The sequence below is a fragment of the Monodelphis domestica genome, chromosome 1 (genome assembly GCF_027887165.1).
Source record: "Monodelphis domestica isolate mMonDom1 chromosome 1, mMonDom1.pri, whole genome shotgun sequence".
NCBI classification, from domain to species: domain Eukaryota; kingdom Metazoa; phylum Chordata; class Mammalia; order Didelphimorphia; family Didelphidae; genus Monodelphis; species Monodelphis domestica.
The window spans coordinates 184,133,401-184,152,009 of NC_077227.1; the positions used below are offsets into that span (position 1 = coordinate 184,133,401).

Here is an 18,609-nt window from a genome sequence, read left to right on the forward strand (position 1 = left end):
TTTATATTTTTGTGTAAAAACTTCCTTGTGAGTAGCAATGGTTTCAAGTTTCATTCTTTGTATTTGTAGCCCCTGAGCCTAGCACAGTGCCTGGTATTTAATAAATTCTGGCTAATTATATAACCATTAATACAGTAGTACACGTATATAAGTTACCAATAAGTACATTTATGTGACATGCATGCTCAAAAATTACTAATATTTGTACAATCAAAAAAAGGCTGGAGACTATGCGGTAGGATAGTACTCTCCAAACTTAATCATACAAACTGTGGGTGCCTGAGTGAGGTTAGGTTTCAACTTCACCAAGAGCTTACGGCCTAGAAAAGAGAGATTGGCCCTTCTGATTAGAGAAAACAGAAACAACTCTGAGGTACCACCTCACCTAGCAGATTGGCTAACAGGAAATAAATGTTGGAAAGCATGTGGCAAAATAGGGACATTAATGTATTGCTGGTGGAATTGTGAACTGATCCAACCATTCTGGATGGCAATTTGGAACTATGCCCAAAGGGCTATAAAAAGACTGTCTGCCCTTTGATCCATCCATATTGCTGCTGGATTTATACCCCAAAGAGATAATAAGGGAAAAAACTTGTGCAAAATTTTTTATAGCTGGGGGCAGCTGGGTAGCTCAGTGAATCGAGAACCAGGCCTAGAGATGGGAGGTCCTAGGTTCAAATCTGACCTCAGACACTTCCCAGCTGTGTGACCCTGGGCAAGTCACTTGACCCCCATTGCCTAGCCCTTACCACTCTTCTGCCTTGGAGCCAATACACAGTATTGACTCCAAGTCGGAAGGTGAGGGTTTAAAAAAAATTTTATAGCTGCACAATTTGTAATGGCAAAAAATTGGAAGATGAGGGGATGCCCTTCAATTGGGGAATGGCTGAACAAATTGTGGTATCTTTTGGTGATGGAATACTATTGTGCTAAAAGGAATAATAAAGCGGAGGAATTCCATGTGAACTGGAACAACCTCCAAAAATTGATGCACAGTGAAAGAAGCAGAACCAGAAGAACCTTATACACAGAGATGGATACACTATGGCACAATCAATTGTAATAGACTTCTCTACTAGCAGCAATGCAATGATCCAGGACAATTCTGAGGAACTTATAAGAAAGGATGCTATCCATGTCCACAGAAAGAACCATGGGAGCAGACATATGTAAGAAAAACAACTGCTTGATTACATGGGTTGATGGGGATATTATTGGGGATGTAAAATCTAAATGATCACCTTAGTGCAAATATCAATAATATGGAAATAGGTCTTGATCAGTGGCACATGTAAAACCCAGTGGAATTGCACATCAGCTATGGGTGGGAGGAAGGGAGGGAAAGAAAAGAATCATGTAACCATGAAAAATATTTAATCAATAAACAAAATTTTTAAAAATTAAAAAAAAAAGACTTGTACAAAAATATTTATAGCCTTGCTCTTTTTGGTGGCAAAAAATTGGAAAATGAGGGAAATCTCTGGCTACCACATACCAAGTGTGGTATCTGATGATGATGGAATATTGGGAATAATTAATTGGAAGAATTCCATATGAACTGAAAAGACCTCCAGGAATTGATGCAGAGCAAAAGGAGCAGAACCAGAACATTATACACAGAAAGTGAAACATTATGACACAATCAAATGCAATATACTTCTCTACTAGCAGCAATGCAATAGCCCAGGATCATCTAGAACAGTGGTTCTCAACCTTTCTAATGCCGTGACCCCGCAATACAGTTCCTCATGTTGCAGTGACCCCAAACCAAAAATTATTTTGGTGGCTACTTCAAAACTGTAATTTTGCTACAGTTATGTTTTGGAATGTAAATACCTGATATGCATTTTGTATTCTCATTGCTACAAATTGAGAGGTTGAGAACTGCTGATCTAGAAAACTTATGAGAAAGAACACTATCCATATCCAGAGAAAAAACTGTGGAAACAGAAACACAGAAGAAAAAACATGATCAATCACATAGTTCAATGGGGATATGACAAGGGTTTTGATGTTAAAAGATCACCACTGCAAATATGAATAACATGGAAATAGGCTTTGAGAGAGAGAGAGAGAGAGAGAGAGAGAGAGAGAGAGAGAGAGAGAGAGAGAGAGAGAGAGAGATTAGGAGCTTGTATAATCTCAGAGGGTAACAGACTCGGAGAGTGTGAAGCTATAATAGGTAGAAAGATAGGTGACCAAAGCTGGATTGGGACTAATCTCCATGACTGGCTACTTGGGAAGTGCATATGATTGTCATATGCACTTATGACCATACATCTCTTGGGTTCTAGTCACAGCCCCCAAACCAAACTTTGGAGACTACTGGATTAGGGGATACCCAACACAAAGGTTAGGATTCAGGAGACTTTGAGGAGTTGCTGGTTGACCTGGATCCAAAGCGGAACAGAATGTTATGGGTATTGTTTTGAACAAATTTCAGAAACATTCAACAATATTCTTTTGAAAGTCAGTTTCAGGGTTCAACAACCCTAATGCCAAGATTTCCCCAATTTTTTCTATATTCATGATGTTGATGTGCAATTACATTTTCACCTATTTATATTATAATAAAAGACCAAATTTCTACAATCATTTTATTGGTTACGTAAGAGTCCCCACTATTATTTACATAGTGCAAAAAAGCTGTTATTACTCCAAAATGATTAACAGAACAGTTATCCTTCATACAGCAAAGAACCAAAAAATAAAAAAAACCCTTCATGTTCTGATTCATACTAAATTTGCTAACTTTATACCAGAGTGTAATAAATTTAAAGTCATTAAATTATAGATAAATGTGGCATTTCATTAGGAACTATTTAAAATAAAGGAACACACTATTACACAAAACATGAACACTTTGAAGGTGAGATGTGCCAATAGTTTTCAGTACTTGGGGCTCAAAATCTCAAGTTAAACAGATATTTTGGTAGCTTTTGTGGTGTGTGGCTGGGTTGAAAACCCTATGGTTTTTCATTATGGCTTCATTCTGCTTGATGGGGGAAAGAAAAGAAAAGGAAGGGTTTGTTTGTAAATAAATCTCTATTTCACTGCAATTTTTAAAAAAATCATTAAAACCTGGTCCATAGTTTAAATAGATTAAGTTAATATTCTAAGTTGGCACAACTTATAGTAAATACTTAAAATGACATTTTTTTAAAGCAAACAGCAGCTTTTCAAACAGTAATACTCTATGTATACATATATATTTAAAGTAACATTGTAGTAAATTTAAATTTTATGTTAAAGAAATGAACTCAATCAGGTGTAGCTCATCATCCATTTGCACGTAACATTTCCCACTCCTCCCCTATCCCACCCCAGCTTATGTTAAGAAATCAGACAAGTGCATTATTCTGACATGAACAACTTCTGAATATTTAATTAACAAACTACATGAATTACTTTTTGACTAAATTTCCTTCCCGAGAATTGGAGGCATATAAAATACCTTTTCTGCAAAAATGACCTCCAGTCAGCTCATTTAAAAACTGCCCCTCCAACTATATCCCCAACATTATTGTCCCAGTATTTAGCCAAAAGAAATATATTACAGGATTTACAAATGGTTTAAACTAAAAATTAAAACCAATACAAACATTTGTTTTATGAGCAGTTATCTTCACAGCAAACAAAGTTACGGTATCAAGAAAATCTGTTTTGGGGATTGTAATAACCCACGTAATAAATCATATATTTAGATATTGAAATAGAAATATAATATTCAAATAATCTCAGTAAAGTAACCTATCCAAAAATTAGAAAAAAAAAAGCTATGCTTCGAGTGTTGACAGAATCACAATTTCACTATCATGGATTCTCTTCCTTGTTTTCCAAACTTCTCCCCCAAAAAACTCCTAATTTTTGGATACTAGACAACCTTCTCCACATACTGTAGTTATTACAATTATAACATTAATTATTATAGTTTATCTAAAGGAAACAAGTCCTAAGCACATTATTAATACTTAAGCATACTCTCTCAGCATGGTAGCACATCCAATGCCAAATTTTGGTTTAGCCTCTAGAGGTGACCTGTCTCCTATTATAAAAGGCCATGGTCCCTTGGGATGTGTTGGCAGAATGGATACCACAATTGTGAGAGGATCTATTGCACACATTATAGAACACTTCTGAAATCTATAGCAAAATTACAAGTAATTGGTGGTCTGAGGATTACCCGAACTTTTCCTGTATACAAAGTCAAAAAACTTTAAAATGACAATTCAAGTTCAGAAAAGATATATAAAATATAAGAAACCATTGTAATATCATTATCTCAAGATCAAGAGTTATCTGAATCACTGACATGTCAAAGGAAATATACACCATAGAAGTACTAAAATCTTCAAATTCACTTTTTTGGAGGGAGGAGAGATTGTCAGTAGTTCAAAACCTCTATCATTTCCTCTATTGGCTAGCATTTCTATATGTGTAGAGACAGTAAGATCTGCCATATAACTAACTGTCCATGATTACAATCTAAGAGGCATCATTCCTTACATAATGCATTTTTAAAATGCCCGTTACTTAGTGCCTAGGAAGTCTATACTGGGGAACAAAAGAAAGACAAAAGTGTTCCCCTTCATACAGTAACAAGGTTAAAAGATTATCAATATTTTCTAGACATCTATGTCTCTCAATGATGAGTATTTTATGCAATCCACAAATTTTCTGTGGGTCTCAAACACTCATTAGCATCTCAAAGAAGGCTAACATTAATCATTAACCCTAGAATGTTGCAAGAACTAAAATGCCAACACTGTAAAATACCAAAACTAATAACAGTAGTTCCAATGAGTTAAATAAATATTCTGCCCAATTCTCCTCTTCTGGCTCTGTGAGGCACAACCTGCCAGCCAATAGTGTGGCAAGAAGAAAACTATCTCTTCCCATCCCTCGATTCCATGTTTGAACCAGTCTTATTGCCTAGGTAGTGAGAGCTGGTGAAAGAAAAGTTGATTTGGTTTTGTATAAGAGGTGGAGAAGGGATGGTTTGATTCCTCTATCATCACAAATCTGAAATGGTCCATGAGAGCCTGTTAGGTATCTGACTTGAAGTGAAGAATTGAGCTCAATAACTTTAACTCTTCAAAGCAGGTAGTTTCTGTGCACACTTTGCTAAAGAAGGGCAGTGACATGAATTTTTAAGTGATCAAGAAGTAAATATACAGTACTTACAACTGCTTACTCTGAATCATCCTCTGGTAAATTTCACTACAACTAAGACAACTTCCTCTCTTCTATATTTGCTCTTCTGAGCTTTAAATAATGAGATTGCAGTTCAGTAAATGTCTTGTCTCTCCCTACATTAGTAGTTATGGTCTTCCTTCTTTATTATGCAAGAGATATATCATTAGCCTAGTGCAACTGACATGCAAAAATTTCATTCTACACAAGACCTTTATATGCCAAACCAGATCCTTAACTCAAGTCAAGAGTTAAGATCCAAAAACATGCAAGATATCAGCATCTATCAATATCCAAGCCTTGCCTCTGAATACTTTACATCAAGTTCTTCAGCTATACAGTTACACTTAACTATTTAATATTTACCTGTCAAAACATGCCAAATTCTGTATAATATAGTTCATGTACAACAGCATTCCTGAGGTAAGTGAGTAAAAAACAAATATCAGAATGAGAGTGATCATGGTTTACTTTTTTGTAATTGTGGAAAATTAGTATCAGCTATGAAAAGCACAGATTATCATTGGTCAGCCTGGTTTAAGATTCCTCCTCTATCATAAAAGTTTTGGAGGCATTAATTTATCTCACTACAACTTACATCTCCAAATGGCGCAATGGCCTTTGTAATACACTTCCAAAGGTCAAATAATGGTTTCATCAACCTCAGCATGAAACACTCCAGGATACTAGTCATTCTCTTTCTTTCAAATAGGTATGTTGTTCAATTTTTGCTGTATCATCTCCACTTTTTTTTTTAGCAGCCAGAAAAGTTTTCCCCCACTGCTTTCATTAGAATAACATGGACAGAGAAATTAAAATTACAGTGGGATACTCTGGATGAAGATGCCAGTAACTGCTGTTGATCTTAAAATTTATATCTTCTACTTTCAAAATATGAGCCTAAGTAGGCATTTTAAAATCTTTCCCTTTAAAACTGTTCTTTTAATATTAGTTTCTCTCACAGAAAAAGCTAGAACTTATCTGCCAAATTTTTCATAGATAGCTCTTAGAAATACATTTTGATGTTTCTTAAAAGCTAAGCTACAGATCATAAAGAAATAAGTAACAAAGACAACTACAAAAATATTTCTGTTGGGAATTAAATACACTTATTAAACATTTAACAGTGCAAAATGTTGAGATGAAGCATAAAAGGTAATGGCTGCAACCCTTACACAGTTAATTTACATATATGTATATATTTTTTTAATTTCCTGAGTTATGCATTTTTATGTTGTAATAGAATCAGAATGTTCTTTATTAAGAGAATTGCAGCTGTTGGGTTTCTCCTGGACATTGCTTATTTGTTTATCAGCTGTCCATTCCTCACTGTCATTTACTGGATCTGTCTGCTCTGGAACCTCTATTTCTTCTTCTCCACTTTGTTCTGTATTGTCTTCCTCTGCTCCATTAAGGGTTTTCCCAAGCTGAAGGGTTTCCATAGTTCTCTGGGTTTCTGAGACCCATGATTCGATCCTACTGTTGAGCTGCACTTCTACAGATATGGGTTCATGGGGGTAATCTTCATCTTCATCATCATCTTCATCCTCTTCTTCCTCAAGCATTCCTGGTACAAGAGTACTTGTAGTACTGGTGATAGAAGAATTCAAAATATCTCGGCAGCTCCCATCTAAAGATCCTGTCTCTGTACTTTGCTGCGATGCCCATTCTAGGTCATCCGGCTTCACTTCCTCTTTATCACTCACTGTACATTTCCCAGGGTTTGTAGTTGAGGCAGTGCCACCAGTAGTCACTGAGGGTAGTTGTTTATTAACAAGAACTTTGTCATTTGGAACTTTATTGGATGTTTCAGGTGAAATGACCTTATATGAAGTATCTCTCTCATTTTCGGATGTTTCTAGTCCATCTGAGGTTTCCACCATATTTCTCCAATTTGTTTCTGTAAGTAGTAAAATAAATATTTTCAATAAAAGGTTATTTTAAACCTGCCAACTCTCCAGAATAAGTAAGGAAAAGAACTGAACAAATTAAGGAACATACTGGCTCATAATGCAGAAATCAAGAATTCTGGAGGAATAAGGAATTTCAGCAGGCATCTGATTCAATTTATACCCAAAAGGAATCTAGTCAGCCACCCTCTGCTTGAAGAGACCTCCAAGAAGTCTATTATGAGATTATATATGTAACATGATTTAAAGTGCTATATAAATGGCAGTTATTCTTAAACTTCTTGCTTCCACTTCATCTCCCATTTATTATTCAATCTCCTGTGATGCGGTTTCCAGTTCCACCCCCTAGACTGAACCTGTTCTCTCCAAAGTTTTCAATGACTTCTTGATTGCTAAGTTAAATGGCCTTCTCGCAATCTTCATTCTACTTGACTTCTCTAACATTTCTGATACTGTTGACCATCCCCTTTCCCTCCTGAATATCGTCTTCTTCCTTGGATTCCATAAACTGGTCTCTTGTCTGACCACTTCTCTGTGTCATTTGCTGGCTTATTATCTATTTCCTAACTATTCTCTTGGTGACTTTGTCAGCTTCCATGTATTCAAGGATCATATCTATACAAATGACTTAAAAGTGTCTGTATACATAGAGACCCTTGAACGCTGGTTTCACATTACCCATTTTGCTTAATGCTTAATTTCCACTGGATGTTTCATGAGCAGTTCAAGCTCAACATGTCTAAAATGGGACTCATTATCTTTCTCCTAATCAACTTCTCCCTCAATCTTCTTCATCTCTATTAAAAAAATATATCACCATCCAGTAACCCAGGTTCATATCCTGAAAGTCATCCTTGACTACTCCCTCTCCCTCATTTTTATGTTCAACTAGTAGCCAAGTCTTACAGATTTGATTTCTACTCATGATCTTCCACATGAACTAATGCAATAGTCTCTCCTAAGTATCTCTTTTTTGTTGACTCTCTTCTACTCATCCTCCACACACTTACCAAATTAATATTTCTAAAACACAGATTTGTTTAGTTGAACAAAACTCCACAGCTCAAAAAATGTAATGGTTTCCAATTGCCTTTAAGATAAAAAAAGATGCTGCTTATTTTGGCACCACTTGAAGCCTTCCTTGATCCCCCATCTACTACTCCTAGAAGTTAGTGCCCTTCCTTTAGCTATCTAGTATTTATTCAGTATATATTTGTGTGTGTGTGTATATATATATATATATGTATTGTCACTCACAATAGACTCTTAAGTTCTGAGAGAAGGAATGGTTCCATTTTTGTCTTTCTGTCACCACTGATTACATAGTGCCTGACACATACTACCAAGTGTTTAACAAAGGCTGGTTGACCAATTGATTAGAAGCCTCCCTGAACTTGCTCCCACCTGCCTTATTTCATATCACTCCCTTCTATATTCTCTACTTTCCAGGTAAGCGAGTCTGTTAGTTATTTCTGTCTCTGTGCCTTTCTACATAGTATGATTCCTATGCCTGGAATTATCCCATAATCTCCAATTTTAGAATCTCTAGTTTCCCTCACAATTCAGCCCAATGGCTAATTTCTATTTGGAGCTTTCCTTGGAGCCTAATTTGGACCCTTCCTTGATTGCTCCTGCTCTATTGTTAGTGCTCTCTTCCTCTTCAAATTATCTTGTATGTACTTAACTATGTGCATTCTGTACCACTCCCCAATCCCACCCCCAGGAGCATGTAAATTTTAAATTTATTTCAAAAGAAGGTGTCCTCTACATTTGGGCAGTATAGAAGAAAACAATGGTACATCCAGAGGGATTGAGGACTAAGGGAGCAGAACTGAAGATCATACTAATTCCAAGGTAGACTATGAAAGTTAAGAGCACATGAGACAAGAGTCTGAAGCTCCAATCTCTTTGAGCCCTTCCTTCATATCAGTATTTATTCAACAACTATTATTGCTTACCAACAAGGTTGAGTCCTGTGGAAGAAAAAAGATAAGACCTTTGCCTACAAAGAATTTACAAGCCAACTGAGAAAACAAGACAAAAATACATGAAACAAGTAAAACCAATTCAAAAGTGTTAATATGTGCATTGAGAAGCAGCACAAAATAGTGAACAGATGACTAGCTTTGGAATCAGAAGGTCCAAGCTGTAGTCTTGTCTCTGATATATATTAACAAGTCATTTAATCTCCAAATGATTCAGGCATTGCTCCAAGACTAGTCCCTGATCTGCATCAGTGAAGGAATTTCCATACTGGGAGTTCCTTAAACCAATGCAATCCTAGGCAATGGTCCCCCCTCTTGTCCCCCAAAATGTATATAAGAGTGACTAATACATGAGGAGTAAGAGATAAGAGTAATGGGCTAGAACAGCTAGGAATGGCTTCCTGGATATTATGAGATATGAAGCATGGATAGGTAAATAGATGAAGGAAAAATAGCAGCCTGGACAGGAATGAATATTTTGTATGCATGTGATAACACTGAATTTTCTTTCAAGCCTCTCTTCATGTATCAGAGGCCTGTTATTCCTTGTGGTCCTCAGAGTTGTCCTTCTTTATATTGCTGCTATACGCTAAGTCTAAAGATGTACAAAATGAGGATATTCTACAGTTTCAAATGCTACCAGAGCAGAATAATGTTTTCTGCTCCATATCCAATGGTTCCCATTATTTACCTGGCTTTTTGGCCAAAACAAAACATTTTCATTTAAGCAAGTATAATTTGTTATTTTTTCTTCTCCTCATACAGTTTGTCAGTTCTAACATTTTTCCTCCAGAGGTTTGACAATTTTATGTGAAAGAGCTTAATGTCATCTACAAAACTGAAATTTTACTTCATAAATTATTCTAAATAATTTTTGAAAATGCCAAATAAAATCTTCTTTGTGATATCTCTAGGGACCCCAAAGTTTTATATTCTCCCTACTTAGTTTATTTTTACATTTAAATCAGCTTCTTTCCTTAACACCACAATTCCCATCACTCCCATTGTAGTTTTAAAAAATGAAAGTAATTTATAATAGGGCAAAAGATTTTAAAAATTAAATAAATCATATCTACTGATTCCTCCTGGACCACATGCTTTCTTACTCCCAATAAGTGCTTTGGTCAGGAGCAACTGGGTAGCTCAGTGGATTGAGAGACAAGAGGCCCTGGGTTCAAATCTGACCTCAGACACTTCCTAGCTGTGTGACCCTGGGCAAGTCACTTAACCCCATTGCCTAGTGCTTACCACTCTTCTGCCTTGGAACCAATATACAGTACTGATTTTAAGACAGCAGGTAAGGGTTTTAAAAAAAAATTACTTGGGTGGACTACTTCAGACCCAATTTCTACTTGCAGAGGCCATGTTACCTTTCTTTTAATATAAAGGTTCTTCATCTTTTTTTTAGATCATGGGCTTGCAGCAAATTGGTAAAGCCTACAGACCTTCCAATTTCATAAGAATATTTTTAAGTGGCTAAAAAAAAACACAAAGGAGACCAATTATATTGAAATATTGAAATACAATTATAAAAATATTTTTTAAAAACAAGATTACAAACTCTTAAGTTAATAACTGGTTCTAAAAGGTTGTGTACATTTAAGAGATCCTATTTTAAATTTTAAATTCTAGTAGCTTCACCTGTGTTTATACAATCTTCTGATAATCCATTCCATTTTCAGATAGCAAATAACAATTTTTCTTACATTAGAATGGCATTTTTAATGTAATTTATATATACTGCCTACAAACTGTCCTCTGTAGCCAAGAAGAACAACAACAAGTCTGGCCCTGCTTCCACATAACAGTTCTTCAGAAACTTGATGGCAATTGTCATGTCTCCTAAGCTACCATTAACAATTTTTTCAAAAAATTTATTTAATTCTTAGTTATAATTTCCATTCCCAAGTACTTTGCAATGTCATCAAAAAATAAATCCTGCCTCTCCAGCTGACTTCTTTAGCCTTTGACTTTTTAATGATAACTCCTGTAAGATACCTGCTCAGTTTATCTTAGGGCCCATTTATTCTGGAATTCCAGTAAGTACTTTTTTGTTTCCAAATTTCGTATAGGTAATTTTATTTTTTTGTAGTAATTTTCCATTTTCCCCTCTAAAGAATGTTTCTGTCATATTGTATTTCTATTATCATGAATTAAAGCAATTTTTCTGAATGCTTAAGATCACAGAATTTAGAGCTAGAAAAATTCAAATCTATAGGTTTTGTTTATCTAATTTGCATTTCTAAATATATTTTTTAAGTATAATAAAATTCCCTAAAATGTTCCATAATTTAAACTTTCCACTAGTTACAGTTGGCTTTCTCATCAATTTTTTGGATTATAATTTTCTTATAGCCAAAATTTTATTAGATTTATTAAATTTTTTATTAGATCTTTTCACACATTTTAAACAATGAGTAAAGGAATAATCAGAGGAGATTTAGGTCGATTAGCATAAAATTTTGAAAAGTTTTTTATTTTTATTTTTATTTTTTTAAATTCATGAATCAGGGAAGAAAAAGAATGAACAGAAAAGAAGAATTTTAAATATGTATGTATGTATATTATATGAGGTTATATATTAAGTATATATTGAGTAGTGTTAGATTTATAATAGTTTGAGCGTTAAATAGTTGTAGATAAGAGAGTGGAAGCCATAAAATGTGATAATTAATATGTTTGGGAGCAAGGGAAATATATAACAATTATGACCGCTGAAATATGTTTTCTACTGTGTCTTGGTTTTATATAAATATAAGATGGTCGCTAGGGAATATATTCCCAATTTATGAATATGCCCAAGCCAACTGGGTTTTATAGAGAAATTTAATTTATAATACACTGATTAATCAATAGAAAAAGAGAGAAAGTAAGAAAGGAATAAGAATGAAGGGTCTCAAGCCAATAAGGCCTAGACCTCAGTCCTAAGAGATAAATCAGTCAGTTGGTTTTATCACTCACCCAAGATCTCTCTAGGTAAGGCTTCTCATGCCAACCTCAGGCTCCACCTTCAAGAGAGCCTCCTTTCAAGAAATGTTTCCAGAGAATTCTCCTCCTGACTCCTCCTGAGTTCTCCTTCCACAGCCTCCTTCAAGACCTCTCCAGGAGCTCTTTCTCCAGGACCTCTCTCCTCTCAGACCTCCTCCAGAGCAACAACCTCCTTCAGTCCTCCGACCCCGCTATCTTTAAGCAAAAAATCTAAGTTCCCTCCCCTCAGTTCTCCCATCTACTAATCACTGTCGATCTCTCCCCTCTGCCAATGGTGGCTCTAGCTTAACCCAGGACCGCCCAGAGGTCTGCCCCCTTTGCACATGTCTGTTGATGGTCATATTCTCAAATAATTAAATCTTGATCTTTGCTGCAGCCCTTCCTAAATCCTGTTACTCTGAGTAGGGTGGAGACTGTAGTTTCCAAGACCTGATTCTGTCATTCCAAGTATCTCTATTGTATCAATTCTAAAATCAATCATGACTCAAAGAACTTCCTGTTCTATGCTTAAGCATAGGTCAAAGCCCTTTCCATTGTTTAGCAAAAGGTTTCTGTCCTAAAATAGTCTTAAGTAGGGAGGAGAAGGATCCTCCCATGCCAAGGAGTTTCATATTCCAATAGAGTTCTTACTATCAGTAGAGTTTTTTTAAGTATGAAATTTCCCATTGGGGAAATTTCCAACATTCATAAGTCTAAGAAATTTTAAGGTTTACAGTAGACATAGTAGAACAGGGCATCCTAGGTCAGGAAAATGGGACATGAAGAGAAAGGGATACAAGATGAAATTATATGTATAAAATAAGTAGATAGGTTTAGTTAGAAAGTTAATTATTAAGAAATAAGAAGATATAAACATACTGATTGCTACAAAGGCACAACATAGTGTGCTGGATATAAAGCCAGTTGAATTTCTGACATATACTGGCTATGCACAAGCAAAGATTCTAAAGTACAGAGCAGTTTTGACAAACATTGGTAGAGCGAGTTCCCTAAGCCATGGGTGTCAAACACATAGCCTACACCAGCACAAACCAGAATAAAATGAAGCTCCCATCCCATTTTAATGTGTTGATGTATTAATTTTAAATATATATGTATGTTATATAAGGTTATATATTAAGTATATATTGAATAGACATAGACGAATAATTTAATAAAAAGAAATAATCATGTGGTTTTCTAAGTCAATGTGGCCTGCAAGTTTCATGGCTCCTCTTTCTATTCGAGTTTGATATCACTACTAAAGACTATGCTGATTTGTGAAAATGCTTTATATTTGGCTTTTACAACAATTTTTTTGAGGTAGTTCTGTTAGCTGAACTGACCAGGCACCAGGGATGTCTCCTAAGACAATTCCTTTCACTTGATATGTTTGGGAACCTCATCTTCTTATCTCTATGTAGAGAATTCGCCAAGTAAAATTTCATCCCCAAAGCTAATTATTCAATGTGTCTCTAATTTCTTTGTAGGGATGCCAAAAATTTAATTTTCATAGAAAACAGAGGTCTTCATTCATTTGTTTCCCCTGTTTCCTGTTCCAGTTTACCACAACACCCAGGCTGACACTACCATCTTCCTAGTTTCCTGAGTTGTAAAATCTTTGTCATGTTAGTATCTATCCAACTCAAGCCCGGGGCCTATATCACAGCTAATACAACTAATGTTGTACAATCTCACCTCTTTTCCCCATTTTTCCCTGTCTTCTTTCCTCTTTTTTAAAAATGTAGTTATTTCATCAATTTAGAATTTTTTTTCCATGGTTATAGGATTCATATTCTTCCCCTCCCCTCCTCCTTCTCCACTTCTACAGCCTATAAGCAATTCCATTGGGCTTTACATGTATCATTGATCAAGACCTATTTCTATATTATTATTTGCAAGAGTGATCATTTAGAGTCTACATCCCCAATAGTATCCCAAATGAACCATGTGATCAAGCAGTTGTTTTTCTTCTATGTTTCTGCTCCCACAGTTCTCCCTCTGAATGTGGATAGCGTTCTTTCTCATAAGTCCCTGAGAATTGTCCTTGATCGTTACATTGCTGCTAGTTCTTCTTTCCTCATTTACTTCATACTATATTCCTTAAATAAACTGAACTCAATATTATCTTCATTATTCTATTGTTCCTGGGCCTGCAGTGGTAGACCAACAAATCTAAACTATTCTGTTGTCTTTTTGGGCATCATTCAACATGTCTATAGTTTATACATATAATATATATACTAAGGCTAAATGGGTTTTGGAAATTTCTATTAAAAAAAAATTTAAGTTAAGACTAACCACAACACTATTTGATTTAGTGTGAAAAATTCTATAACCGGGAAACTTATTTAGAAGACATCAAACCTAAGTAATATTTCTTATTACACAAAATTTCTCCATTATTTAAATTTCTTAGTACGGGTAACACAAAAATTCTATGAGGGCTTTTTAAATTTTTTTTAAATCCTTACCTTCAATCTTGGAATCAATACTGTGTATTGGCTAGGCAATGGGGGTTAAGTGACTTGCCCAGGGTCACAGCTAGGATGTGTGACCTAATAAAAAGCCATTCTATTAAAGTCTTGCTCTTTGTAGAAGAGAAACAGGATAATAATAGCATCATTAACCAATTAAAGTCTTAAATCAAAAGTGTCCCTTTTATTTTAAACCCTTACTTTCTGTCTTAGAATAACTTCTAAGACAGAAGAGTGGCAAGAGCTAGGGAATTGGGATTAAGTGACTTGCCTAGGGTTACATAGCTAGGAAGTGTCTGAGGTCAGATTTGAAACCAGGACCTCCTGACTCCTAGCCGGTCACTCTCTATCCACTGGACTACCTACCTGCCTCAAAAGTTTGCCCTTAAACAAAAAGTTTTCATCTGATAGTTTATAAGTTGAGAACTAAAGCTTTGATTTAAACTAAATAGTTAATAAACAAGAGGAAGCATGGATGAAGAGGGAGAAATCAGAAAAAGAACTCTAGGAAGATTTGATATGGAAGAAAGCATTAGTACAGAAGGGATGAAAGAAAATACTGAGAAGAAGGGAGCACCTCAACTGAATCTTTAAGGAAGTAAAGAAATCTAAGCAGTGGAGTTAAAAAGCCAGTGCACCAAAGGCCATGAGGGGTCAACCTGCATGAATATACAGAAGGGGAGAGAGAATTTTGAATTTTGGCAATAGCAAATTATCTCACTTGTCTAGGACATATAACTCATGAACTAGAAATAAAACTGGAGAAGGAACACTGGAGCGAGATGACACTTAGTGATGCCAAATGAATTTATATTTTACCCTATGGGCAGTAGGGAGCTTCAAAGAAGGTTTCTGAGCAGGGGATTGATATAAGAATCTACTTTTGACATAACAAATTTGAGTTATCATCAATGGGATGCACCAGGGGAGATGTCCCAAAGGTCTTTGGATTGACTATATATATTTTAGAGTCATCTGAACAGAGATAAATGAACATCCGGGAACGAATAAGATCACCAAAGAAAAGTTCTTGGTGAACATCCTTACTTAAGAACATGGAAACAGATGAATGAGCAAAGAAAAACACGTATTAGTCAGAAAGCAGAAATAGAATGTGGAGAAAGTAGTATCAGAAGTCAAAAGAAAAGAGAATATCTAGAAGAGTGTCCTGAATAGAGTATCCAAGAATGACTCATTACTCTGATATAGTCAGGAAAAGTTTAGGGAGTTAGTCATCCACATTACTAAAGTGCAGGTTAAGGGTTCAGATATAGAGAGGAGGAGTAGAATAGTTACTGAAATGATAGAGGAAAAGAAGAACTTCTGAAAAGCAATATCTTGGAGTCCAGGGAGGAAAACAAGTGTCCTCCAACAAGAAGAAAAAAAATGAATAAATCATTCAGCAGTATCGATGGGACTAGGTATCTAAGGACAGTCTTTCCAGAAAGAAAAAAAATGAAAGATGACTATGCTGGAAATCACACAGCTTTAGGGGTCAGCTCAAGAACCGTTATAGCTGGATTACTAGACAGTTTTATGTTGTTTGATGCCCAAGACTAGTGTGGTATTGTGAACAAGCAATGGATTTGGGGAAGGTTTTGGTTTGAATCTTAGCACTGTCAGGTACTCGCAGTGACCTTGTATAAATCACTTAACTTCTATGGATCTCCGTTTTCTCATTTTTAAAACAAAGAGGTTGAACTAAATAACTCTAAAGCCCCTTCCACCATTATATATGATTTTATAGAACTTTTAGAATTAACTGTATGCAAATCTAAATAATGTTGAAGTCTAGAATAGCAATTAAACTATAATCCTATCTACCTATTCAATCTTAGCCCCCAATTTTTTATTTCCCGTTTAAAAAAAAAAGGTAATATTTTAAAGAGAAACCTAACTTTAATTATGGGCAATTTGATTCTGCTATAAACAGAATAAGAAGAGGGAAGAATTAAAAAAAAAAAAACAACTTTGAAAGTACTTCTTTGTATCAAGACAAATGAGTAATTTACCCATAAAAACATTTTAAGTTAAAATTAGTAGCTAAAACCACTCACCATATTCTTTTTCATTAACTTCAGAGATGGGTTCAGAAATAACACTGCAAAAAGAAATTGCACTTGCTGCAGAAGGATTCCGGGAATGGCCCATGTGGTGGGGAACCTTCTTAACATTCTTCAAGGCTTCCTCAGCTTGTTCTTGTTCCATTGCTGCCACCATGTCTTTATAAGCTTTCCTGGCTTCCTCAGTCAATTCTACCAACTTATTAAATAGGCTCTAAATAGAAAAAAAAGATTTTAGTTAATACTTTCTCTTGCTATAGTTTTATTCAAGTTAATTAAAAACATATACACTATTTCCCTTAACTGAACTAAGACATATTGTGAGACAGTATATTCAAATATAGTTCTGGCACATTCTTGGATCAAGTATCCTAATGAACTAACTCCCTAATGTGTGTATTAATTTGTATATCTATGAGTATGGGCATACATGTGGTGTATACATGAGCGCATATATAAGTATATATATATATGCATGCACACATGCATATATCTTCACCTCACAAAAATATACACACAGATTTTCACATATACAAAAGTATGCATACAGACACTAAGCCATTAATAACCCCCCAAATAGTTCCATATTAGAAAAGGCCAGAAATTGGTCAGATGGTTAATAGTTTCTTAACTGTAAAGTTAAACAGGATATGAAACCAGTGAGCAGGAAAAACAGTGACTTCATGGACAGGTATATATAGGTGGTTAGGTAGGGGACAATGAGTAAGAAGTAGGAAAATCAGTCAAATAAACATTTCAAAAGTACTTTACAGTAATTTTTATGAACATTTTCATGATTGATTAGACAACAAACACTTCCTTAAATTCTGATGAAACAAAAAATAGTTCGGGTGAAAAGGCTGACTAACTTGTCTAAAACACAAATAAATGTATTCATTCAATAAGTGTTTACTCAGTGCCTACTCTGAGAATGATATACTGTCCCTCCCCCAAATCCCCAAGTAGGTGTACTGCCAAGGATATTGCCAGGATACTTTATTCTAATTACTGATCTAGGGATTTCTGCTTTAAAAAGTTCTTTCCTAAAGTCATAATGCTTCCCTTCTCTTTTGTTCCCAAATTAGTGTCATAAGTATATGGAATTAGTACATAGGAGATGACAGGTTCTAAATAGCATCAATTCAACAAATACTTATTAAATACGTGTCTACTGTGCCAAGCTCTGGTAAGTGCTGGAGATAGAAAAAAAAAAAACAAGTTAGTCCTTGCCCTCAAGAAGCTTACATTATACTAGGGAAAATATTATCTTAAAGGATAAGAAAACATGAAATGCATACAAAATAAATACAAAATCATGAGGGGAGGACAACTAAAAATTGGACAAGTCAGGAAAGACTCCGTGTAGGAAGTATCATACAAGAAGAGTCTTGAAAGGTTCCTAGAGGTGGAGGTGAGGAGGGAACATATCAACCATAAGGCCTTGATTATTCATGGCGCTAAAAGTCATGGAGATGAAATATCATACACGAAGAACATTAACTAAGTTAGGGTACAGGGACTATAGAGTTCATAAAGGTGTGTGTAAAACCTAATCAGTCCAGAAATCAAGGCTGAATTAAGAATATGAAGGGCTTTAAGTGGCATAGTAATTTGTACTGTAACCTAGGGAAAAGAGAACTGAAGCTTTATAAGCAGTCAGGCTTAGCACTTGTTTAGCTTTGTGAGGTACTAAGCTAATCATGGAAGATTACAAAGGAAGGCAAAAATTTTTTTTCAATCAAGGAAATTCATAATTTCATGGGGAAACTATGAAAACAACTATGTAAATCAAGATATGTACACAACCTATTAGAAATAATCTCAGAGGGAAGACACAAAAGCATTAAGGAGAATTCAAATAAAGACTTCTTGCAGAAGGTAAGATTTGAGCTAAGGCTTGAAAGAAGCTAGAACTTCTCAATTGTGGGCAACAAGGTCATAAAGTCATGCTTTTCAAGAAATTGTCTACTATGAGATATAATGTGTGATTATTTCTGTGTTTGTTACTTCC

General features: G+C 35.2%; 1 protein-coding gene across 4 annotated transcripts in view; it reads right to left on the bottom strand.

The window, feature by feature from the left end:
* Positions 1-2,586: 2,586 nt before the first annotated feature.
* The window catches only part of SECISBP2L (SECIS binding protein 2 like), a 79,768-nt gene continuing 63,745 nt past the window's right edge, over positions 2,587-18,609 (bottom strand). For all 4 annotated transcript variants that reach the window (XM_056810169.1, XM_007479926.3, XM_007479929.3 and 1 more), the window contains 2 exons: positions 16,593-16,812; positions 2,587-7,096 (listed from right to left, as the gene is read on the bottom strand). In XM_056810169.1, the coding sequence (XP_056666147.1) occupies positions 6,426-7,096; positions 16,593-16,812 (891 nt within the window). In that variant the 3' untranslated portion in view covers positions 2,587-6,425. The remainder of the gene's footprint in view (positions 7,097-16,592; positions 16,813-18,609) is intronic.